Genomic DNA, 25,173 nt, shown 5'->3' on the forward strand with positions numbered 1-25,173 from the left:
AAAGGACAGCCACCTGTTGGGTATATCCTACTCCCCGCAATGGTAACCAAGCAAGCATTTACAGACAGATTAACTGCCTTCCATTTCTAACCAAAGAGAGTCTGCAGTAACCCCGAATGTAAGTTTCTACTTTGAAATATTATCACCCTTCTCTGCCAACGCTTCCGGGAAGTTTATCTTCTCTCAGTTCAACATGTGGTAAACATTTAATAAAACGAGTGGGTTTCAGGAATTATGGTGAGCTGATAGCTGTTCCAAATTACCCTCTCCTTAAAAGATCTTCATTTTTGGGATGTCTGGGTGGCTCAGCAGTTGAGCATCTGCTTTCTGCTCAGGTGGTAATCTCAGGTGCAGGGATTGAGTCCCATATCAGGTTCCCTGTGAGGAGCCTACTTTTCCCTCTGTCTAGGTCTCTGCCTCTCTCATGAATAAATAAATAAAATCTTAAAAAAAATCTTCATTTTTTATTTATCTCTACCCATTTATATAGCTTTTGATATCCCATTACTTGTGATTATAGTTCATAGTGGTAAAGCAGGGCTAAGAGAAAAGTAAATACCTGATGTCAAGAAGGAAATTATTTAGCAGCTTATTAAAGATCAGCTTGTAGCTTATTGAAACCCCCAAATTATGTAACAGCATTATATATATATATATGACATTTTAAAGATACTTGTATCTTATGTACACATATATAGTAGTCATTCTAGTAAAAATCAAATTTTATTATGGAGAATTTTAAGCATAAGCAAAAGTAGAGAGAACAGTGTAATGAAACCCTGAATATTTATCACCCAACCTAAAAAATTATAAACATATAGCCAACAAGCTTTACTTCTTACCCGTCATTCCCCGCTCCCACCTCTCCAGAACTAGTTTTGAACAATTCTCATCATATAATTCTATTCATAAACACACCAGTTATCATAATTACTAAACAGGAAATATTAATATATTTTATGGATACAAATGCTGTAATGTTTATAACTATTTGATGTTGAGATGTTAACTTTAAATAGTTGTTTAAATTCATGGCAATCCGTGGTTCATTATTAAAGGTTGTAAATTAACCCAGACAGGTTCAGATTCAGTCAGATAGTATTCCAATTTATTCCTGGTGTCTTCAAAAGGTCAGGACTATCCGAAGGCTGTTAATAATAAGACAACAATCAGCATAATTTTTGTGGTAAATTTAACCAAGACCCACAAGTAATTTTTGTACTTTTATTTCGACATTTGGTTTAATTTTTCTTTATAGACATCTATAAAAAAAAGAAATTAACAAATTATGTCTAATTTCTTTTATCTTGGCATCTTCTTCCATTCATAGAATTAATAATACTTCATATATGGTGCTAATAAGCTGGGAAAACTTGGGGACCTTCATGTGACCCTGGGTGAGGTCTGTGCTGCCCAATGGTGCTATAAAGTAGAACATGCTAGGATTGTAGTGAGGTTTTTGTCTTGGAATAGTCACTGCTTGGTGTATTGGGATGATGCTTTCTGAGAATCTAAATATTCTTACTCCTTGATAATTCCTTCAACATGTAGAAGCAAAGAACGAGGTAAGCCTCAAGGACAGAGACTTCCTTATGTTCCACCTTACTGCTAGAGCTATGGAATCCCTGGCATTAGCAGGTTGCCATGCATATATGTTTTCTTCACCCAGGGACGGGAACTACATCTTTCTACCTGTGGAGGGAGAACCTCTATGTCCTTTCCTTGCCATGAGTCAGGGTCACTGCACCTTAAGAGGCCAACTGAGTGTTGTATTCCCTCCACTTCCTTGCTTCTATGCAGTTGGTATGGCAGGAGGGCCTATCCTCAGTTGTGCTTCCTATACCCATATGCTAAGTCCCATCCTCTGCTTTCTGCATTGTCACCTTTCCATCAGTGTGGGCAGTAATGTGGTTTTCTCAGTGAGCCAGAGGGGAAGTAGGAGGCCTTACTCAAGTATCTAGCCCTCAGCCTTCCATTCTCTCACTGATTTATCAGGCCTACTTTAAAAGCATGGGAGACTTGCCCAGCTATTAATAAAGTAATTCACCATTTTCCATTTGGCTGCCACTTAGCATTCCTTGTGGGTGTATTCCATGACACAGAAATCAAGGGGGAAAAGGGTGGTGGTGCATGAGATATGAGTTTTGGGGTCTAATGCCCCATATTCCAACCTAACTCCCAACATAAGGAATACTCCTTATGAGAATATTGAGATTATGCAAAATATTGCAGGGTTTATACACTAAGTTAATTTGTGTAGCTTAAATAATCTTTCTTTTTCTTTCTATCGAGCTTCTTCTTGATACATTGCAGTTAATGGGTTTGCAAAATAGAGAGTTCATGTCAGTATAAATAATTTCTCAGGAAATACTTTCCTAGGAAGTAGCCAGGGTCCTCACATCATAGACCTGTTTTCTTCTTTTGCAACATTTATTTTCTGCTTCAAACTCATGTCATGTAACTTTAGTTTCATTTTGTGAAACTCCCATTTTGTGATATCTTCTTGTTTTGTTCCTTTTTTTTTTTTTTTACATCTCCTCTATGAAACTATTCCTGGTGTTTTGCTCTTTGCTTCTATTGAAAGCTGTGCTTAATCATTTTAACCAAAATCATTGATCCTAGTCTCTCCTGCTCCTCAGTTGCTACAGAACTCCAGTTGGGCCATTTCTATAAGTTAGTTCTCATGATCTGCACCAAGGGAGCACAATATAGTTAAAACCATGGATCAGATTGTATCTTATTGTAGACTCCGGACAAAGCAAGAGAGTAAGAGTTGAGGTATCCTTTGTTTCTTTAAATGAGTCATTCACTGCTCACATATCAGTGGTTTTCACTTGGTTCTGACCTTGAAGGGACTGGAATGGGCACTTTGTTAATTGCAGAATTTAATGATGGGAGACCTAGGGCTATATTGCACCAGAATGACCTGACATTATACCGTAGAAACCTTTCTTTCTAGGGAACAGCCCCAACTGAATTAACAGTTGTTTGTGAAAGGGAAAATATGTGTCAGTTTATATCACCACTCTCTGTTGGAATAGTGTATGGCAGTGTACATTATGGAAATTGAGTAGAAAGCTTTTCTTTTTTCCAGAGGTCACCATTTAATCTTTAAAGCACATCTAGTATGTGTGATGATGTGGAAAATGTGAGAAAAGACAAACTGGTTAGTTTTTAACAAATAAGGTCATCATAAAGGTTTTTCAAACCTCCTTGTTAATTTACCTTTTTCCTTGGTTCATTATGTCAAATGCCTCATTGATTTTGTCAAAAGGCAGAGTGTGAGTCACCAATAGATCCAGATCAAATTTCTTATTCTTGTAGTCAGTAACCAGCTTTGGGATAGAATCGCTTTTCCAACCTGCAATTTGGCCAAGAAGCCAAGTAAAGACACGGTATTTGACAGGAGATAGTTTAATCAGTTTGTTGAGTGAATTAAATTACTAGGTCAGATTTGAGTTGCTTTCAAATGGATTATCCCTCCCATCTTTAATTTTCTACAGTTTAATTTATTTAAAAGTTTTTCTTAATAAGAAATGTTAAAATTAGTTCCTACTTCTAGATAAGGAATTATCAGTTTGATTAAAGTTTACCTTTTGTTCCTCTGTGTTGGTTCATTTTAATGCAAATTTCATTTCAGTTTGCAAATTGTAGTTATCCATCTATACAAACTGTTTACTTTCAGGGAAAAATTGGAGAGGGAGACAAACCATGAGAGACTCCTAACTCTGAGAAACAAACAAAGGGTTGTGGAAGGGGAGGTGAATAAGGGGGATGGGGTAACTGGGTGACTGGGCACTGAGGAGGGCACTTGATGGGATGAGCACTGGGTGTTATACTATATGTTGGCAAATTTAAGTAAAAAAAACTGTTTACTTTCAAATAATTCCTAGAATAACTTTTATGCAGTCTCTAGATATGTTATTAGGCACTCAGTATTTAAACAACATTTTTTCCCCTTTTCATTCAATAATCTTCATTGGAAGAATTTGCATACTACTATGGAGTAAATTAAAAGAGAAAAAAACTGACCACCAAAGCATGTTCCATTTATGGTACGGCCCATTATTAGCTCTACTGGAGATATAGTCAATCTTGACATTTCAGAGTTTACTCCAATCAAAGTACATGATCCCCAACCTACTGTTGTGCAGTCCAGGGCTGCTCTCTAGAAGGTAAAACAAAAAGGATTAGTTGAATAAGTAGAAAAAGTAGAACATGAACTCTGTAGGTATGTACAATACTTTAGGGAAAATTTATACAACTCTGCATATAAGATAAGATTAGTCAAGCTAATGAGGTTATGGCATTGTTGATGATACTTGAAGCTCCACTGTACAGTTTCAGGTAGAAGATTCATTAAAAGTTTGAACTTCATCAAAAAAAGATATTGAAAAAAAAAAAGATATTGAAAAGAAACAGAACCCATTATTTTCTTCTGTTTAATACCATAGTTATGCTGAATCTGGAATGTGTATCATTGCAAATCAAGAAAGAAAAAAATATGTGAAGTTAGAAAAGAATTCTAGAAGATATATATTATAAATTCTAATCAAGTTTTTGATGATCTGCTGTGGGTATGTACTAAAACATTTGCAATTTCAGAGGCATAAAAACACAATCCTTGAAGTCATGAAGAGAGGATGGGTATCTACTAGAACCTAGGGAATGAGGTACACATTGTAAACTTAGTATATCTCAATATAAGATAAATAAAAAATGTTATTTAAAACAGAGCAAGACAGTTAAACAGAATCTGACACTAGATGCTGCTCATAAAACATTTTATCAGTTTTCCTACATTATTTATCTCTCAGAAGTAGAGTTATATAACTAGTTCTGGGCAATAGATTATCGGCAGAAGTGATGTGTGTTATTTCATAGACAAAACAGAAAACCCGGTATACATCCTGCCAGCTGTCCATTCTCCTGCTATAACAATCCAGATGACCTCATGTTGACATTGTGAGGTCAAAAATGAGGGACGCCTGGGTGGCTCAGTGGTTGAGGTCTGCCTTCAGCTCAGGGCATGATCCTGGGGTCCTGGGATCGAGTCCCACATCGGACTCCTTATAGGGAGCCTGCTTCTCACTCTGCCTCTCTCTCTCTCTCATTAAAAAAAAAAAAAGAACTAGCTGAGTCATTACATGGAAGACAGTGGCCCAGGGGAGTTGCCTTGATCTTTCCACAAGAGAAAAAATGTTATGTTAACCTACTGCAAGTTTGAGGTTAATACAAAAATGCCAAGGGTTGAAAATTTTAAGAAATTTGAGAAAGACATAAACTGTGGATGACCATTCCACAAGAAGCTGTATGGTAAATAGATGAACATTTTAATTTTTGAGACTAATCTTAAAGAAGAAAAGCATAAACTTTGTTTTATATCCTTTGTCATAGTCAGTGCTCAATTTAATTCTGACTTGTTGGGCAATTTTTATTTTTACAAAAGTCTCAATAGGAAGTATAGCTTTTTTTCATCATTGATCACTGTATAAAAGAAGCAATTTGAAGTAAATTCTCCCCCTTCTCTTTGTCTGTCTTACTAGTATTGGAAGATGAAGTGACCTAGAACTTTTAGAATGTATTATGAAAATTTTATTTGAATAAATGTTTATTGTTTTGAGACTTCATAACATTTCTTTATTTTTTTTAAAGATTTTATTTATTTATTCATGAGAGACACAGGGAAAGAGAGAGAGAGGCAGAGAGAGAAGCAGGCTCCATGCAGGGAGCCTGATGTGGGACTCGATCCCAGGTCTCCAGGATCAGGCCCTTGGGCTGAAGGCAGCATTAAACCACTGAGCCACCTGGGCTGCCTGACTTCATAACATTTCTAAATAGCAACTGCTTTACTGTATGCACTTTTTATATGGCAGAAATATTTTTGTTTATGCTGTATAGAGAGATCCATGGAGAGGAGAAAATTCATAGACTTATTACCTGAAGGTAGCTATTTATATTAACTCCTAATTTCTATTTTAATTTTAAAATATCTTTCCTGTTGGCCCTTTTTTTAAAGAAGATTTATCCATCTATTTGAGAGAGAGAGAGAGAGAGAGAGAATGGGAGAGGGGAATGGTTGGAGGGAGAGGGAGTAAGAATCCTGAGGAGACTGCCTACTGAGTGCAGAGTCCAGTGTGGGGCTCAATCCCATGATCCCAAGATAATAACCCAAGCCAAGATCAAGAGTCCAATGCCTAGTTTACTAAGCCACTCAGGTGCCCCCTGTTAGCCTGTTCTACATTTCTGGAGCTTAGCTTCAAGCAAGGGATTCATCTCCCTGATGATAACTTAGTTAAAAATGGGTATCATATGCAAGTAAAGGGTTTTATTTAGAAGCTTCTGATAATTTTTGATGAGAATTACTTTTGCTTCTCAAAACTTTATAATATTGCCAGTTAATGTAACTTTATGATTGTTCTGTGGGTTCTTCAGGCTGCTTTACTTTGTAAAGATTTTATTTATTTATTTGGCAAGGAAAGAGAGAGAGAGAGAGAGCACAAGCAGGGCAAGAGGCAGAGGGAGAGGGAGAAGCAAACTCCCTGCTTAGCAAGGTGCCTGATATGGGGCTTGATCCTAGGAGCCTGATATAGGACTCGATTCCACGACCCTGGGATCACCACGTGAGCTGAAGGCAGATGTTTAACTGACTGAGCCCCTCAGGCGCCTCCTTTAGGCTGCTTAAGAGCATTAGTGGTCATTGAATTCAAGTTCATTCACAGGTATTACTGGACTCTGCTCTACAACCAAGAAATTTAGATTTCCTTAGTTATGGAAACATGGTGGATGGGTAGATAGCTGATCTTTTTGTGATAACTAAACCCATCTATTCTTATTTGGATTCTCTGTTGTAAGTCTATTCCATAATTTAAATAATAATAGAACCTGCCAAGATTTAGATTAAGTAGTTCTCAACTGGAGTAACTTGTAAAAAATATTGTACCTGGGCCCTAGACTCATGAGAATATCCTGGGATATGGCCCATTCATTGGTACCAAACAATGATAGTAACAACTCCCCAGGCATTTCTAAAATGTAGCCAGTGTTGAGAATCTCCATACTGGAAAAATAATATCAATAGGTTGAATTTCAATGTTTGAAAAAAATTTGAGCTGTGGAAAGTGGAGGAATGGATGTGGCACATTGTAAGTTGCAGATGCCAACAATAATTTAAGAAGCAGGATCTGAAGCATTGAACACAAAGGACCAGTATAGGATAAGAAGCCCTTAATGCATGAGTTTTCAGTAATAGCTAACATTTATGGAGTGCTTATTACCTGCTAGATCCTCCTTTAAACAGTTACATTATTCCAATGAAACCATTCTGAGAGGGGAGACCCAGGAAGGGAGCCTCATGCTTTCAGCAGCTCCTCCCCATCTCCATTCTCTTCTGGAGAATGCATCAGTTGGGTAAAAATCAAGGGGAAGAACTGTACAAAGCCTGCTACTGGGATGTTGAAGTACAGAATTCTATTTTTTATAACCTCCCTAGAGGAGGGTTTTGAGAGCCATGTTGAATGAAGTTGTAAATAAAAGGGCATAACACCACAGCTCCTCCACAGATCTCCTTCATGAAATAGGAAGAATCCATGGCAGATAATCAGTTGATAAATTGTTAGTCATCTCATAAAACAAAACAAAACTCGATTTAGCCTCTTTGAGCAAATAGGCATCAAGTGACCATCCGCTGGAAAGTGAGGTTAGGCAGTCTGACAAGCTAACTTTTCCATGTGTAGTCTGTGTGATTGGTTCTTTACCCCACTTTTGAGAGTAGAATAAACAAGGCTGGTTTCATGGGCCTGCAGCCAGTGTAGTTGTTCAGGGCTCTGTGCCTGGAAAGGCCTTCAAATTATGTAGCTTGTCCTGAGAGAAGAAATCTGAATGATACAGAATTGTAGTGCTTAGGACAAAAGGTCTACATTTTATTTTATTTTATTTTATTTTTATTTTTTTATTTTTTAAAAGGTCTACATTTTAATCTTGAAGTATGTGTGTGTGTATGTATGTTTTTAATATATTGAATATATTGAAAATTTCAGATTTATGATGTGGACCTAATTTGGCATCCCTTTTATTAAGATCTGACGAATGGAATTGGATTGTTTGTAGATTGCTGACCTCTCACCACTCTGCTTTTAGGTTGGAATGGAATGCCTCCAGCTGTTAGGGGTGACACGTGTCACCCTGTCTTCTTCCCTCCTCTAACTCTGCCTTTTCTGTTTTTTTTCTCTATCATTTCTCATAAGCACAATTCTTTTAAAATGTTTATTTCTAAGTTTTCTCTTTTTGCTAAACTTCATGTGGAAGAATATACAGAAATATTAATAATCCAAGTAAGTATTAACATTTATTAATCAAATATTAATAATATACATAATCTGATATTATTAATAAATAATATTTATATAAATATATAATTTACATATACATAAATATACTAATGTTAAATTCAAAATAACCTTATCGATATACATACTACCAATTTAATAATATTTATATTATTAAATAGTTTAATAATATTAATACATGCAATTTATTATATACTATTATAAAAACTATATGTACCATGGCTTCAGGTCCACCTGCACAGTCAAAGGCAAAATCCACACCTCCATTGGTCATTTCAATGATGACTTCCTGGATGGGTTTATTGAAGTCTCTAGGATTGAGGCATTCAGTGATTCCAAGGGCTTTGGCCTTTGTAAACTTCTCATTGTTGATGTCAATAGCGATGATTCTGGAAGCTCCTGCTACTTTACAACCCATTATAGTGGAAAGCCCAACGCCTCCTAGGCCAAAGACAGCACAAGTAGAGCCAGGGGTGACCTGCAGGCAGCAAAATTATAAATTAACTTTAAATGGAAGTGGTCTCACTTTTTTTTTTTTTTTTTTAAAGGAAGAGAGTGAAGTAGAGGCAGGAACATATAAATAAAAGACTGCCTAAAAAAAAAAAAAAGACTGCTTGTCATAAAGCTAAATGATACAGCCAATGAGGGAAGTCTGCCAAGATTAAAATGGATGAGTCACTGGCTAAATTTGGAGAATCATTTGAATGCCATTAGAATTATAAGCTCAAAAACCAAAACAAAACAAAACAAAAACAAAAAGAAACCTAGGTGAAAATAATCCACTTGTTTTCCTCTTCCCTTTACTGTTATCAGAACAAAATTTTATTTTATTTTATATTTTCCTTTTTTAAAGAATTTAAATTCAGTTATCCAAGATATAGTACATTATTATGTAGTATAGTACATCAGATGTAGTTATCAGTAATTAATCAGTTACATATAACACCCAGTGCTCATCATATCATGTGGCCTCCTTAATGTCCCATCACCCAATTACCCCATCCCTGTACCCTCCTCCCCTCCAGCAACCCTCAGTTTGTTTTCTATAGTTAAGAGTCTCTAATGGTTTGTCTCCCTCTCTGATTTCTTCCCATTCAGTTTCCCTCCCTTCCCATGCACTGTTTCTTATATTCTACATATGAGTGAAACCATATGAAATTGTCTTTTTCTGATTGACTATACTGTTTTTAATTTTTAATATACTGATAGCCAAAAACAACATTTCTGTCTGCTTGACTGATTCTCAATGAAAAGTCTTATCTTGATATTATGGCTATTAGATCAGTTTTTAATTTTGATTAGGTTGAGTTTATTTCCTTGACACTTGAACAACTGCAGGTAACCTGATAAAGAGGAGTATTTAGATTGCAAAGCTGAGGATCAAGCCTTATCAAGATGTTTTAAGGATTGCATATGAACCTGGCTTTTTTTCATTCATTCATTGAAAAATTATCCAGTTCCTACTGTGTGCCAGGCACAGGGCTAGGCTCTGGAGATACCACAATGAACAAGAGAGAGTTCTTGCCCTCAAGGAGCAAATAGTCTAATAAGAAGGAGAAATAAATGGAAAATTTCTCCAGAGTGTGATAAGAAGAGAGACAGGGACAATAAGCACAGACACTTTAGGGGAAACTGAGAGGGACACCCAGTACACGCCTGACAGTTTGGAGGGTTTCTGGTAGGAAATGACAAAAAAATGGAGACAGCCAGAAGAGGGGTGTGTGTATGTGTAGGGGGCGGGGAGCTTTCCAGGCAGTGTTGATGGGAGCCATGTATGGAAAGCCCAGGGGCCACAGTGATTGGAGCCCAGAAACTGAGGGTCAGGCTTGGGGGAATGGTGACCCTGTGAAGGTAGAATTAGGGAGAATCACTACCCCACTGATGGAAAAGTGGAGTAATGAAAGGGCAATGAAATCTTCACATTTGTTGTTTAGAAACAACATTTGTTGTTTTGTTTCTGTTTAGAAAGAGCACTCTGGATGCATTTTGCAGTTTGAACTCAAGGATCGAAGACTGACATCAAGGCGGTTGTTTGAGGCATCCAAGTGATACTGACACCTGTCCAGTCTCTCATTAAACAGTTTTGTGAAAGTTTCTAAATTCTAACATGAGATTCCAAGGATGCATCTTGCCACCATCAGGGCTGCCACCTGAGATTCGCCTTTGGAGCCACAAAAGGACAGGATAAGAACCAGAGGTGAATTACCAGTTTGAGGGAGAGAAATCTACAGGATCAGGAAGAAAGCAGAGGTGACTAAATGGAGATGGGTGGGAGTTTCTGTAGTTTCTGTTGCCTCTTGACTAGGTCTGCTCTCCCATGGTGAACATTCATATTTAGGTGACATATTTAAGCACGCTATATTTAAGGCAGGGATAGTCTGTGATCTAACATACTAGTATAGGAAAAGAAATTAACATGAACTGAGTGCTGACTGTATGCCAGCTGCTGAGTTAGGTGCCTTACATATGTAATATGATTTGATTATCCCCATACCTATTTATACTAGATGTTATTGCAGAGAGTAGGAATAGAGGGGTTAAATAACTTGCCTAAAGTCATAGAAGTAATAAATGACAGAGCTAAGGCTTGAAGAATAGCTAGCTGCTTTATTACTCCATCTCCTAGTAAATTCTATTTTATGCAACCTGGTGATGAACCACTTTTACCTTGGCAGTGTTGATTGCAGCTCCATAGCCAGTTGAAAATCCACATCCAAACAGACAAGCTCTCTCTAAATTTACATCATCATCGATTTTGGCAAGATTTATATCTGACACTACAGTGTACTGAGTGAAGGTACTGGTCCCCATGAAATGGTAAATTGGTTTTCCTTTGCAGGTAAACCTGCTGGTTTTGTCTTCCATTAGTTCTTGATCAACAATAGGATTTTTGACTAGACTAGAAAATAAAAAAAATTAAAAATTAAAAAAAACAAGATAATAAAGAGAGAACATAAATAGACCACTGGTTACATTACTGAAAAAACAGTTAAGTGTTATATATTTGTTATGACACTTTTATGAGATAGAAAAATTGAGAAAATGACTTGAGTCTTTTCACCTAAATATATAGTCAGAAGTACTCTAAAGTTAATAATGATAATAAACTTTTTATTGAATATTTTTTATGTGCCAGAAACTCTCTTGAGGGTTTGTATGTAATAATTCTTAGAAAAAAACTTATGGAAACTCAACTGTACATAAATGGAGAAATACTAGCCTTTTGAATGCCTGTGCAATTATATCCCAGCTTTAGCAGTTATCAACTCAGGGCTGTTCTTCTGGCATCTTTTACTCCCCCAACCCCCACCTCAAGGCTCACTCTTCCCCAGCACCTACCCTCCCCAATGGGATGGTTTCGAAGTAAACCCCACTCATTACTGTTTCATTTGTAAATATTTTATTATGTATCTCAAAGAGATTCTTTTAGGTTGAGATATTGCATTTAGTTGACGTGTGTTATCTCTTTTAATTGATAGGTTCTCACCTCCCTCCTTGTTTTTTTCTTTGAAATTTATTTGTTGAAGAAACAGTCATTTGTTCTGTACAGTTTTTCCATTCTGAATTTTCCTGATTACATTCCTATAATTGGGTGTAACACATTTTCCCATCCCTGTATTTCCTCTTAACTAGTATTTTCAATCTAACTGGTTGATTTAATTTAGGTTTTATATTTTTGTAGGAATATTTCAAAGGTGGTGCTGTGAATTTTCATCTGGAGGTACATAATACCTTATTATCTCTCTTTTTGTGGAGTTAGAAATAATTGATGGTCATTGCCAAAATCTATTATTTTATTTAAAGTTTGCAAAGGGTTGTATTAATGCTTTAACTATCTATAATAACCCTGTGAAGTAAGCATTATTATTATTCCCATCTTATAGATGAGGAAATTGAGGCACAGTAATTAGATGTAAGAGTAGTACAATTTTAGCTTCTGAAATAACTAGCTTCAATCGACATTAAAGAATAATATGGATGTTATTATTTGCTGCTGCTGTGCTCTGTGCAAATTCTGAGTATAAAATTTAAACTCCGTGCCCAATAAAGGTATCTTCTAGAGTTTTTTTGGGAGAAGGAAAACTGGAAAATAGATTTTTCTTTTCCTTTTTTTAAAATAGATTTTTCTTTTCTTTTTTTAAATAGATTTTTCTTTTCCTTTTCTTTTTTTAAGATTTATTTATTTATTTATTTATTTATTTATTCATGAGTCACACAGAGAGAGAGAGGTAGAGACACAGGCAGAGGAAGAAGCAGGGAGCCCCATGCAGGACTCAATTCCGGGACTCCAGTAACATACCCTGAGCTAAAGGCAGATGCTAAATTGCTGAGCCACCCAAGCATTCCCCCCTCCCCCTTTTTAGGAGGTTTTTCTGTATGTAGTCTCATTAAAGAATAAGTTGATAAAGGTTTTGAACTCTGGAGTCAGAATGTCTACGGTCAAAATCTAGCTCTAAGACTTTATCTGTGGGCCTTGGAATAAATTACTTTATTGTACCTCATTTCATTCCTCATTTCCTATAGAAGTAGCTACTATCTTGAGTTTGGCATTTATCAGTTCAGTAATATATTTATACCTTAACTGCATACACATGTAACCATAAACTATATTATATATATAGTATTACTGTTGTTTTATCTTTTTAAAGATTTATTTATTTATTTGAGAGAGAGATTGAGAAGGAGAGAAGCAGACTCTCCACTGAGGGCAGAGCCTTCAATCTCACAAACCTGAGATCAGGAGCTGAGCTGAAATCAGGAGTCAGAAGCTTAAAGAACTGAGCTACTCAGGCTCCCCTGTATATTGTATTATTTTGTATATGATATCTCACTAAATATATTTATCAGAAACTTGCTTCTTTCCTTTAACATCATGTATGTGAAACTATTCTATGTTGTTGTATGTAGATCAAGTTTAACCCTTTTCATTGTTATATAATATTCCACTGTGTTACTCCACAGCAATTCATTAATCCATTCTCTTGTTGGTGGACATTGAGCTATTTTTTAAAAAGATTTTTTAAAATCCATTTATTCATGAGAGACACTCAGAGAGAGACAGAGACATAGGCAGAGGGAGAAGCAGAATTCCTGCAGGAAGCCCAATGTGGGACTTGATCCCAGGATCCCGGGATCACAACCTGAGCCAAAGGCAGACACTTAACCACTGAGCCACTCAGGCGTGACATTGGGCTATTTTTAATTGCTGTTATAAACAATGTTGCAGTGAACATTCTAGCATATGTTTCCTTGAGTAATTTTACAACAATTTCTTATATACATCTAGGACTAGTATTGGTGGGTAGAAGCTTATTAGATATTGCTAATGTACTTCCCCAAATATTATACCAATTTATAATCTTACTAATAGTGTATAGGACTTACCTGAGTTTTTTACATAAATTTGTGAGTGGATTCAGACAGAATTTGCATTTTCTACAGTGAGGCATGTAGAGTGGAATTACTTTGTCACCTGGAAAGAAAGGCCATATGTTGGATGGTGCCTAAGATACAGCTTGTAAAAGTCTCTACCAGATGAATCTTCTTTATGATATATATTTTATGTTTAGCATAAAGTATAGATGGCTATAGTATTTTGTTACTCTACATGATTGCTGATTCCCCCAAGTATTGTATATACTGTCTTTTTAACTTTTTCTTTTTTTTTTTTTTAAGATTTTATTTATTTATTCACTAGAGACAGAGAGATTGAGGCAGAGACACAGGCAGAAGGAGAAGCAGGCTCCCTAAGGGGAGCCCGATGCGGGACTGGATCCTGGATCCCGGGATCACGCCCTGAGCCGAAGGCAGCCACTCAACTGCTGAGCCACCCAGGTGTCCCCTTAACTTCCTTTCAATGAGGGGCACCTGGGTGGCTCAGTGGTTGAGCATCTGTCTTCGGCTCAGGTTATGATCCTGTGATCCAGGATCGGGTCCCGCATTGGGCTCCCCACAAGGAGCCTGCTTTTCCCCCTGCCTATGTCTCTACCTCTCTGTCTTTCATGAATAAATAAATAAAATCGTTAAAAAGAAATTCTTTATGATACTAAATTATTTTTCTGTTTTATTTAGAAGTTGTTATAAATTTTCATTTGTGTCCCACTTTGTGGCTTTGCTTCATAGCAGTTTCTCAGTGCTATATATAAATAAAGTGACCATATTTTCCATATTTTATTAGTTCTGACTTCACATACTCCGTCCCATTGTTAGACTGTGATAGATTGTATGTCTTAGTTTGTCTTTGGAAAAGATGGTTCCCATATATAAATAGAGATCAATTATAGCATGCAAAGCCAGGACTCTATCAGTTCCTGAAATTATCCTGACATTTCCATTTAATTGGCATCAGCAAAGAACATACCTGGTTTGAAGTTGGTCACTCCTGGCCCAACACTTTCCACAATTCCTGCACCCTCATGGCCAAGGATCACTGGGAAAAGGGCCTCTTTAAATTTAGGACTGATAGGATGGGCATCAGTATGGCACAGGGCAGTGGCAATTATCTACAAAGCAACCAAAGACTTGAGGCCTGTTTCTGTCGTATCATTGGGGTTGTTAGGAGGCTAATCTTTTTTTTTTTTTTTTAAAGATTTTATTTATTTATTCATAGAGATGCAGAGAGAGAGAGAGGCAGAGACACAGGCAGAGGGAGAAGCAGGCTCCATACAGGGAGCCTGACGTGGGACTCGATCCAGGTTCTCCAGATCACGCCCCGGGCTGCAGGCGGTGCTAAACCACTGCGCCACCGGGGCTGCCCTAGGAGGCTAATCTTGGGCCCAATGTCACCTTGAAACTTTACAACAGTCTTGGAGCTCAATAAAAGAATTACATTTTGGAAAAAAACAGCAATAAAAAATAGCATATATTCTCCTCTTCTAAATAATAAACCTTTGTTTTCAAAAAAAAATAAAAATAAAAAAATAAACCTTTGTTTTCTAACTTTCATTGCTACTGGCAAATCATACAGAGATAAAATTGGCAGTTACTGGCTCCAGGAGAGAAAAATTCAAAGGTAATGGGGAAAAGTTAAACAAAATCTTTTAGGAAGAGGGAATGGAGGAAATATAGGTTTCTAGGGCTTGTGCACATTTTGTTGAAATCATATGAAATGAAATAGGGGTAATAATATTTTTATAGTTAAAAGAGGTATCAGGTAAAGGATTGTCTCAATTACCAGCATATCTCTTATTATTCAAGATTCTGTTCATGAGGTTCTCTTAATCATTCTCATGTGTAAACCTGTCCTGTAGTGGTCCTGAGGAAAAATGTAAGCCAGGCCAGCTGTGGGGAAAATGGAGTTGTCCCAGCTCTCTATCTGTGATCTCTGTCTATACAGTGAAGTCTCTTTTCCCTGCTCACCTACACTTCTCCCTCCTCTGGGCAGCCAGGACTCTTATACTGCCCTGGGTAGCACTGCAGCTCTTTCCTCTCCCTTGTTTGGAACCAATTTTTTTATCTTCCTTTAACACTTTCCAATAACTGGCAACTGGAAAACAAAAAGAAAACTAATTCCAATCTAAAGTGAATTCCTTTGTCAAATTCCTCAGGCTGATGATTAATATTAAGATAAATTCAAATACATTTTAAGCTTTTTATCAGTAGCAAATGATAATTAGTAATTTGCCCCTCTTCGGATAATGCCTGTTTTTATATGGATCTAAAAATATAGTTCCGCCATAGGTGAAAGTGAAACTCCAGGTACTCTCAGTCATACCATGCAGGCCTGACCTAAAGAAACAAAGTCTGCACTTAGTGCCTTGTCTGTGCTGTCTAGGAAATGTCCCTACTTACTTGAACTCGAACTTCATGAGCCTTGGGGGGAGCTACCTCAATCTCTTCTATGCAGAGGGGCTTGCCTGTTTCCCAGGCAATAGCTGCTTTGCACTTAATAACCTGAGAAAGAGGGAGAGAGGGAGATTAATTATATAATTAATATGTAATTATATAGACTACAATTAAAATTATATTTAAAATTTCAAATATAAGTAACATTGAAGGAAACTAGAAACAAGCAGACCTATAATCCTCTGTTCTCATGCTACTATTTTCCTTTTGTTATGCTTTCCCAGTCTTTGACACATGAATACATAATTTTTGATAGTCATGCAATTTTGGATTATATTTTTAAATATTAGTCTTATTGCAGATACAATATATTTTAATGATAAGAAATTTCAAAATACAAATAAGAACAAAAGAAACAAAATCCACTTGTAATTTTATCACTTATTTTATGATTTTGGTATAAATTTTTTCAGTATCCCTAAACGGGATCTTTTCTATGTAATACTTTGTAATCTACTTTTTCTAGTTATTAATATGCTATGTTTTCCATATTTTTCTTTAACTTTATTTCTAACAGATGCAAATTCTATTTCGTTGTTATAGCATAGTTATTGAAATCTCTCTTTTTTTGGCCTTTATAAGTAATATTTAATTAAAAATTCAGGTAGTAAGTATTTTGGCAAATCCACTGTAATTTCCTAAAAGTAAGTTCCTGGCATGAATTTATTCAGATCATTTTGATCAACTTTAGATTGCTTTCTGAGAGTAACCCTGAAGGAACCTTGTTTTAGCAAATATATAAAGAGACAAAAACCCAAGAATCAAACAAATAGTATATTTGCTTACTTTGCCCATGGTGCTCATTTTTCTTTGGCAGGCTAGCCTTGGAGGTTTCTTTCTGATTTGAGCGTGCTCCACGTCCTTTGTCCTTGAATAAATACCATTTCCGCCCGTTTACTCTCCAATCACTTTCCTTTTTGTTGCTGTGACACATAGCTCCGCCCATTTCTTGCATGATTTGTACAGTCACATTTCAGCTGCCAATTGCCGTTGCTACCAGAGCTTATTTGAAGATGTTTACTTTTTTCCCTTTTATTGCAAAAATAAGGTAATAGAGAAAAGTTCATTAAACTTACACAGATGAATTAATATCTGTGTAAAGGGCATTTCTACTGTCCCTGAATCCTTCCTATACCCAGCCTTCTCTTCCACAAGTCTAATAATCATTTTCTTGCATTTCTTTATGATTTATGGTTCTCTATATAGTATAGTTAGTTTTACCTGTTAAAACCTTTATATGAAAAAAAAAAGAAAAAAAAATAAAACCTTTATATGAATGAAATCATAGTATATGTATACTTTTATGTCTTCTTTGTTTCTTTCAACCTCTGTGAGATTCATCCACATTAGTCTATTTTCATTATCCATTTTCCTTTTTAGCTTTTTGGTTTTTTGCTTATGATAAATCAGTGGTTGCATAAAAATTCTTTTAATTTATTCTGTTGTATATGTGTTTAAGTTTCCTTGGGGAATATTTAAGATTAATATGCAGCCAGTACACACTATTCAGGTGATGCCAGCTGTTAAAATACTGAAATTTTTATTCCATTTGGTAAAAAATCACTGCCCCAAATTTCTAAATTTCCTTTTAACTCTGGCAGCCCTGGGGAGCCCTGTTTCATCACTGCTGAGGAACTACTCTCTTGCCCTTCCAAATGTATGAGCCCATCACCCTGGCCCCAAAGGTTTTGGGTCTCTGGCTGTGTGTAGTAAGGTTGTCTTTGGACTGCAGTAGGGAAATACCTACCACCCGTCCAATGTTCTGGGGCTGTGAACTGTAGTGCTATGGACCAGAGCACCCTTGGAGTCATACTTGCACAGTTGTTTGTAGGAAATAGAATGCCCCACATTGGTTGTTATGTATTTTGACTAGGAGTGAAATTGCTGGGTCTCCAACTTTGATAGACAATATCAAAGAGTTTTACAAAGTGGCTGCACATATAAGCAGCTATGTATCAGAGTTCCCATTGCTCTATATCCTTGTCTATGCTTAGAATTGTCAGACTTTAAAACTGTTGATAATCTGTGGGTGTGAATGATATATAATTGTATTTTAAATTTGTATTTCTCTATTTTTTTCTTTCAAGATTTTATTTAAATTCAAGTTAGTTCACATATAGTATATTATTAGTTTTAGGGGTAGAATTTAATGATTCGCCAGTTGCATATAACACCCAGTGCTCATTTCATCACATGCCCTCCTTAATGCCCATCACCCAATTACCTCATCCCCCTACCATCCTCCCCTTCAGCAACCCTCAATTGTTCCTTATATTTAAGAGTGTCTTATGGTTGGCCTCCTCTCTGTCCTTGTTTTATTTTTCCTTCCCTTCTCCTATGTTTGTCTGTTTTGTTTCTTAAAGTCCATATATGAATGAAATCACATAGTATTTGTCTTTCTCTGACTGATTGACTTCACTTACCAGAATACACTGTAGTTCCATCCATGTCATTGAAAATGGTAAGATTTCATTCTTTTTGATGACTAATATTCCATTGTATATGTAAATGTATCATATATATATTACATCTTCTTTATCATTCATCAGTCGATGGACATCCGAGCTCTTCCCATATTTTGGGTATTGTGGACATTGCCACTATAAACATTGGGGTGCATGTGCCCCTTCAAACCACTATTTTTGTGTCCTTTGGATAAACACCTAGTAGTGCAATTGCTGGGTGGTAAGGTAGTTCTATTTTTAACTTTTTGAGGCATCTCCATATTGTTTCAGAGTGGCTGCACCAGCTTGCATTTCTACCAACAGTGTAAGAGGGTTCCCCTTTCTCCACATACTCGCCCATATCTGTTGTTTCCTAAGTTGTTACTTTTAGCCATTTTGACTCTTATGAAGTGGTATCTCATTGTGGATTTGATTTGTATTTCCTGATGATGAGTGATGTTGAGCATTTTTTCATCTGTCTGTTAGCCATTTGTCTTCTTGAAGAAATGTCTGTTCATGTCTTCTGCCCATTTTTTGACCAAAGTTTTAGTTTTTTGAGTGTTGAGTTTATTAAGTTCTTTATAGATTTGGAATACTAGCCCTTTATCTGATATGTCATTTGCAAATATCTTCTCCCATTCTGTAGGTTGCCTTTTAATTTGTTGATTGTTTCCTTTGCTGTGCAGAAGCTTTTTCTTTTGACAAAGTTCTAATAATTCATTTTTGCTTTTGTTTCCCTTGCTTCTGGAGATGTGTCTAGTAATAAGTTGCTTATGTATATATATAAGGTCAGAGAGCTTGCTGTTTGTATTCTCTACTATTCTGATGGATTCCTGTCTTGCATATAGTCCATGTTAAGTTTATTTTTGTATATGGTATAAGAAAGTGGTCCAGTTTCATTCTTCTGCATGTGACTAACCAATTTCCCCATTATCATTTGTTGAAGAGGTTGTCTTTTTTCCGTTGCATATTCTTTCCTGCTTTGTCACAGATTAGTTGACCACAGACTTGAGAGTCCATTTCTGAGTTCTCTGCTCTGTTCCATTGACCTATGTGTCTGTTTTTTGTGCTAGTATCATATTGTCTTAATGATTACAGCTTTGTAATACAGCTTGAAGTCTGGAATTGTGATGCCATCAGATTTGGTTTTCTTTTTCGATATCCTTTGGGTATTTGGAGTCTTTTCTGGTTCCATACAAATTTTAGAATTGTTCCAGCTCTGTGAAAAATACTGATGATATTTTGATAAGGATTGCATTGAACGTATAGATTGCTTTGAGTATTATAGACATTTTGACAATATTTGTCTTTCTAATCCATGAGAATGAAATGTTTTTCCATTTCTTTGTGTCTTCCTTAATTTCTTTTGTAAGTGTCCCAGAGGTTTCAGAGGACAGATCCTATACCTTTTAGGTTAGGTTTATTCCTAGGTATCTTATGGTTTTAGGTGCAATTATAAATGGGATTGATTCTTTTATTTCTCTTTCTCTTTCATTATTGGTATATAGAAATGTAACAAACTTCTCTGAGTCAATTTTATATCTTGCAACTTTGCTAAATTCCTGTATCAGTTCTAGCAATTTTTTGGTGGAATTCTTTTGAGTTTTTTACATAGAGTGCCATGTTGTTTGCAAAGAGTAAAAGTTTGACTTTTTCCTTGCTGATTTGGATGCCTTTTATCTCTTTTTGTTGTCTGATTGCTGAGACTAGGTCTTCCCGTATGATGTTGAACAGCAGTGGTGAAAGTGGGCATCCCTGTCATGTTCTTGATCTTTGGGAAAAAGCTCTCAGTTTTTCCTCACTGAGAATGATATTCACTGTGGGCTTTTCATAGATGGCTTTTATGATATTGAGATACGTACCCTCTATCCCTACACTTTGAGGAGTTTTAATCAGGAAAGGATGCTATATTTTGTCAAATGCTTTTTGTGCATCTATTGAGAGTATTATATGGTTCTTATCATTTCTTTTATTAATGTGGTGTATCACATTGATTGGTTTGTGGATGTTGAACCACCCTGCAGCCCAGGAATAAGTCCCACGTGTTTGTGGTGAATAATCCTTTTAATGTACTGTTGGATCTAATTAGCTAGTATCTTGGTGAGAATTTTTATATCCATGTTCATCAGGGATATTGGTCTGTAATTCTTCTTTTTTAGAGGAGTCTTTGGTTTTGGGATCAAGGTAATGCTGGCCTCATAGGATGAGTTTGGAAATTTTCCTTTCATTTCTATTTTTTGAAACAGATTCAGAAAAATAGGTATTAATTCTTCTTTAAATGTTTGGTAGAATTACCCTGGGAAGCTGTCTGGCCCTGGACTCTTGTTGGTTGGGAGATATTTGATGAGTGCTTCAATTTCTTTATTTATTATGGGTCTGTTCAGCTTTTTCATTTCTTCCTGTTTCAGTTTGGTAGCTTATATGTTTCTTGGAATACATCCATTTCCTCCAGATTGCCTAATTTGTTGGCATCTGATTGCTCACAATATTCCCTTAAAATTGTATTTCTGTGGTGTTGCTTGTGATCTCTCTTCTTTCATTCATGATTTTATTTATTTGGGCCCTCTTTTCTCTTTCTTTCTTTCTTTCTTTCTTTCTTTCTTTCTTTCTTTCTTTCTTTCTTTCTTTCTTTCTTCATGAGAGACACAGAGAGAGGCAGAGACACAGGCAAATTAAAATGAAAAAAAAAGAAAAAAAAAAAAACAGTCCAAAACATTTGGGACACAGCAAAGGGGGTCCTAAGAGGGAAGTATATAGCAAAATAAGCCTTCCTGAAGAAGCAAGAAAAGTCTCAAATACACAACCTAACCTTACACCTAAAGGAGTTGGAAAAAGAAAAGGAAATAAACACTGAAGCCAGCAGGAGAAATATATTAATAAAGATTAGAGCAGAAATCAATGATAGAAATTTTTTAAAAAGTCGAACAGGTCAATGAAACTAGGATTTGGTTCTTTGAAAGAATTAACAAAATTGATAAACCCCTAGCCAGACTTATCAAAAAGAAAGGAGAGGGACACCTGGGTAGCTCAGTGGTTGAGTGTCTGCCTTTGGCTCAGGGAATGATCTCAGGGTCCGGGGATTGAGTCTTATATTGGGTTCCCTGTGAGGAGCCTGCTTCTGCCTCTGTCTATGTCTCTGCCTCTCTTTCTGTGTCTCTCATGAATAAATCAACAAAATCTTAAAAAAAAATCTATGTTGGAAAAAAAAACTACTTTGCTGTAACTTTTTATAAGAAATTTCAGATTGAACTTTTAATAGCCTCCCAAGGCCAGAAGCCAAGCCAAATACATCAAACTCACTTGCAGTATCTGTAGATTTTAGTGAAGTCCTCTCTTCCTGAGGGTCCACCAAATATGCCGAGGTTCTTGCACCTGTCAGTAAGTTACATTTTCTTATTCATCTAGTAAGGCTACTGGGAACACTGTAAGTAAGATATGAGGCCCACATTTCCAAAGGGCTCCAATGGCTCCATAAAGTTAACCTTAGTTCTTTGAAGCTGTCTGGTCAAGCTGAGTCTATGTATGTCTCTTTTAAATAGGACATTCCAGTCAAAGTTTTAGTAAAATAACCAATGTTACAAGAACAGATTCATTTTTTTAAGTTTTTTTTTTTTTTTTTTTTAAAGATTTTATTTGTTAGAGAGAGAGAGGGCATGAGAGAGCACAAGTGGTGGAGAGGGAGAAGCAGGCTGCCCACCAAGCAGGGAGCCTGACAAAGGGCTCAATCCCAGGACCCCAGGATCATCATCTGAGCCCAAGGCAACTACCTAACCAACTGAGCCACCCAGGTGCCCCCTTTTTAAGTTCTTATGTAAATACTCTTTATACCCAGTGTGAGGCTTAAACTCATGACTCTGAAATCAACATTTGCATGGTCTTCTGACTGAGCAACCAGGTACCCCTGGAGAACAGATTCTTATTAAACTTATGCAAATAATTATAATTGTCATGTAAGAAAGAATACTCACTGAGAGTTTTTTGAATTTTAGAGGGTTCATGTAAGGAGAAAAGATAAATGTTTTAATTTATTTACAAAGCATTTTTTTAATCAAATTTTTATAAGTTGTAGATATCTTAAGAGAAAAAGTTTCCTTAAATCTTGAAGAGCAAACATTAGAGATCCAGCAATGTTTCAAACAAGTCATAAAAACTATAATCATCCTATCTCAATTAATTTAGTATAATATTACTCATTCTTGTTTTGTTCAAATTCAGTTTTTCTGTTAGTTCTGGAAATTTTTAGTTTAGTTTTGTGATATTAAAAATACCAGAAACCTGTATTTGTCACAAGTCATTTTTATGAATCTCCTTGAAGCTGAAACACATTTGTAAGCAATCAGGGTGAAACAATAACCACAAATGACAAAAGACTCAAAATGGCCATAGTTAAAAATCTGATGAGAGTTCATTTTAATGCAGTCAACAAGAAAATTTGATTATTTTGTGACATATAACATTTTAATAATTAGAATTTCTTTCCTTGAATTTCTTTTCTTTCTGTTTTTTTTTTTTTAATAATTATTTATTTATTTATTCATGACAGACCCAGAGAGAGAGAGAGGCAGAGACACAGGCAGAGGGAGAAGCAGGCTCCATGCAGGGAGCCCAACATGGGACTCCATCCTGGGTCTCCAGGATGACGCCCTGGGCTGAAGGCAGCACTAAACCGCTGGGCCACCCGGGCTGCTGTAATAATTAGAATTTCAAGTGATAACATTACACCAAAACATATTAGAACTTTAGGAATTTTGTTTTTTCTAATACCGTTACAGCATTCACTCACACAAGGTTTACTTATCATCCCTTATCTGACAATGCTTCCCAGGTAGTTTAACATATTAAATAGGCAAGCCTAATTAGTAGAAAAACTTCATTTTAATATTTGAATATTTGGGAAGTTTGTTACAATCAGAAGATTTTAAAGCACATGCCTAAATAGGATCACAGATCATTACAAAACTTAAAATTTTATCTGTTTAACCAAGGTGGCCATAAGAGATTCTGAAAGCAAATACATAAGGTTACACAGTTAGAAAAACTTAGCTCTTTTAATATTGAGAAGATTGAACCTTCTTAATTAAGCAATAGAAGACCCGATAGAGACAAAATATAAAAACTGAATAAAAGCCTTTGTTCATGATTTTTTTATCGCAAGCAGACCAACAATCCAAGAAAACTTTCTAATAGAGGGAAAACCAAATTCTAGTCTTATATTAGTGTACCTTTAAAAGTTGTTCATTTCTCTTAGTCCTGTCCACACATAAAATGCTTTTCAGAAGATTTCCCTTTACAAACCTGGCACAACTTTCTTTTTTCATTTACATTTTGTCCTAAATTATCTCTCTCTAAATAACCAGTCTCATTTCAGGACAAAATTACTTGTTTTCCCTGCAACAAAAATGTATTCTCATTTCTTATACCTTTCTTTGTATCTCTCTTACTTTCCCACATACAGAGTTGCTTTGTTTATCATTTCTAGCAGTCTCAGTTATATTTTATCAGAATTTTAACTTTTAGAAACTTCAGTTTTCAATGAAAACTAAGTAGTAACCAATTAGGAACTGTCTGTTACATCAGAATTCTTTAGATTGACAAATTTGTGAATATATTTCATAACTTATAGAAACATGTTTTTTCTTTTCTTTTTTTCTAAAGACTATTTATTCATGAGAGACACAGAGAGAGAGAGAGGCAGGTTGTGGGAAGCCTGATGGGGAACTCGATCCTAGGTGCCCCCGGGATCACGACCTGAGCTAAAGGCAGACACTCAACCACTGAGACACCCAGGTGCTCCAAAACATGTTTTTTCATTGTATAAATGCTTTCAATAAAGCATAAAACATGTTCACTCATGAAGACCCAAGTATCTTCAGTTTCTCTGTAATAAGACAAAAGCAGTAAAACCTGTATTTAGTGAATGGTTTTAGCATTTTATTTGGAAAAGATTTATTCAGTGAATTTATTCAGTTTATCATTTAACCTAACAAAACTTCAAAGTTGCAAGTTACCAAAGATTTTGAAAGCTTTTAAAAGCTTACCTATAAACCTTTTTATTTATTTAAACTATTTGCTCTTAACAATTAACCATGAAAACTTCATGAGACAAAAAAATTAACCAGCATTTTAAGTCATTTTTGCTAATACATTGCAAAAAGAGATAACGTGAGTTTATTTGACCTATAATAAACCTTGGTAGAATAGGCGTTTTATATTTAATGCTGATAATTCTAAAGACATTTCTATTTTAATTAAACCAGCAATCTTGAATTTAATTTACAAACAATTATCCCATATCACATGAACTTAAAAAACATTTGGGCTAATTCTTATTTTTTGAGTTTCAGAGTGCCCAATTTTTATAAGCACTGGCCATTAAACCAATTAAATAGAGCTCCTTGACAAATTAATTTTAGCAACACCTTCTAGGGGTAGAGAAAATATCTCATATTTGTAACACATATGGACACACACACACACGCAAGATACAAACAAAATCTAGCCTCTGTTTCACTAATACATGAAGAGAGGACATTAAA

The 25,173-nt window shown here is 35.8% G+C and overlaps 1 protein-coding gene and 2 long non-coding RNA genes across 8 annotated transcripts in view; 1 reads left to right on the plus strand and 2 right to left on the minus strand.

The window, feature by feature from the left end:
* The window catches only part of LOC140623971 (uncharacterized), a 121,756-nt gene that overhangs the window by 15,967 nt on the left and 80,616 nt on the right, over positions 1-25,173 (plus strand). For 3 of the 6 annotated variants that reach the window (XR_012023541.1, XR_012023537.1, XR_012023539.1), the window contains exon 3: positions 10,314-12,069. This is a non-coding gene — a long non-coding RNA (uncharacterized lncRNA). The remainder of the gene's footprint in view (positions 1-10,313; positions 12,070-25,173) is intronic. The other 3 variants (XR_012023538.1, XR_012023542.1, XR_012023540.1) reach the window with 1 other exon arrangement.
* ADH4 (alcohol dehydrogenase 4 (class II), pi polypeptide) lies at positions 705-17,135 on the minus strand. Its single transcript, XM_072810748.1, has 9 exons — positions 16,980-17,135; positions 16,140-16,241; positions 14,710-14,851; positions 13,734-13,821; positions 11,016-11,247; positions 8,566-8,826; positions 4,033-4,168; positions 3,226-3,361; positions 705-1,148 (listed from the first exon to the last, which is right to left on the minus strand). The coding sequence occupies exons 1-9, from the start codon at positions 16,995-16,997 to the stop codon at positions 1,124-1,126; spliced, it is 1,140 nt and encodes a 379-aa protein (XP_072666849.1). The 5' UTR covers positions 16,998-17,135; the 3' UTR covers positions 705-1,123.
* Positions 14,860-16,133, minus strand: LOC140623972 (uncharacterized). Its single transcript, XR_012023543.1, has 2 exons — positions 15,275-16,133; positions 14,860-15,236 (listed from the first exon to the last, which is right to left on the minus strand). It is a non-coding gene; the product is annotated as an uncharacterized lncRNA (long non-coding RNA).

This window comes from Canis lupus, chromosome 33 (assembly GCF_048164855.1).
Source record: "Canis lupus baileyi chromosome 33, mCanLup2.hap1, whole genome shotgun sequence".
Classification (NCBI taxonomy): domain Eukaryota; kingdom Metazoa; phylum Chordata; class Mammalia; order Carnivora; family Canidae; genus Canis; species Canis lupus.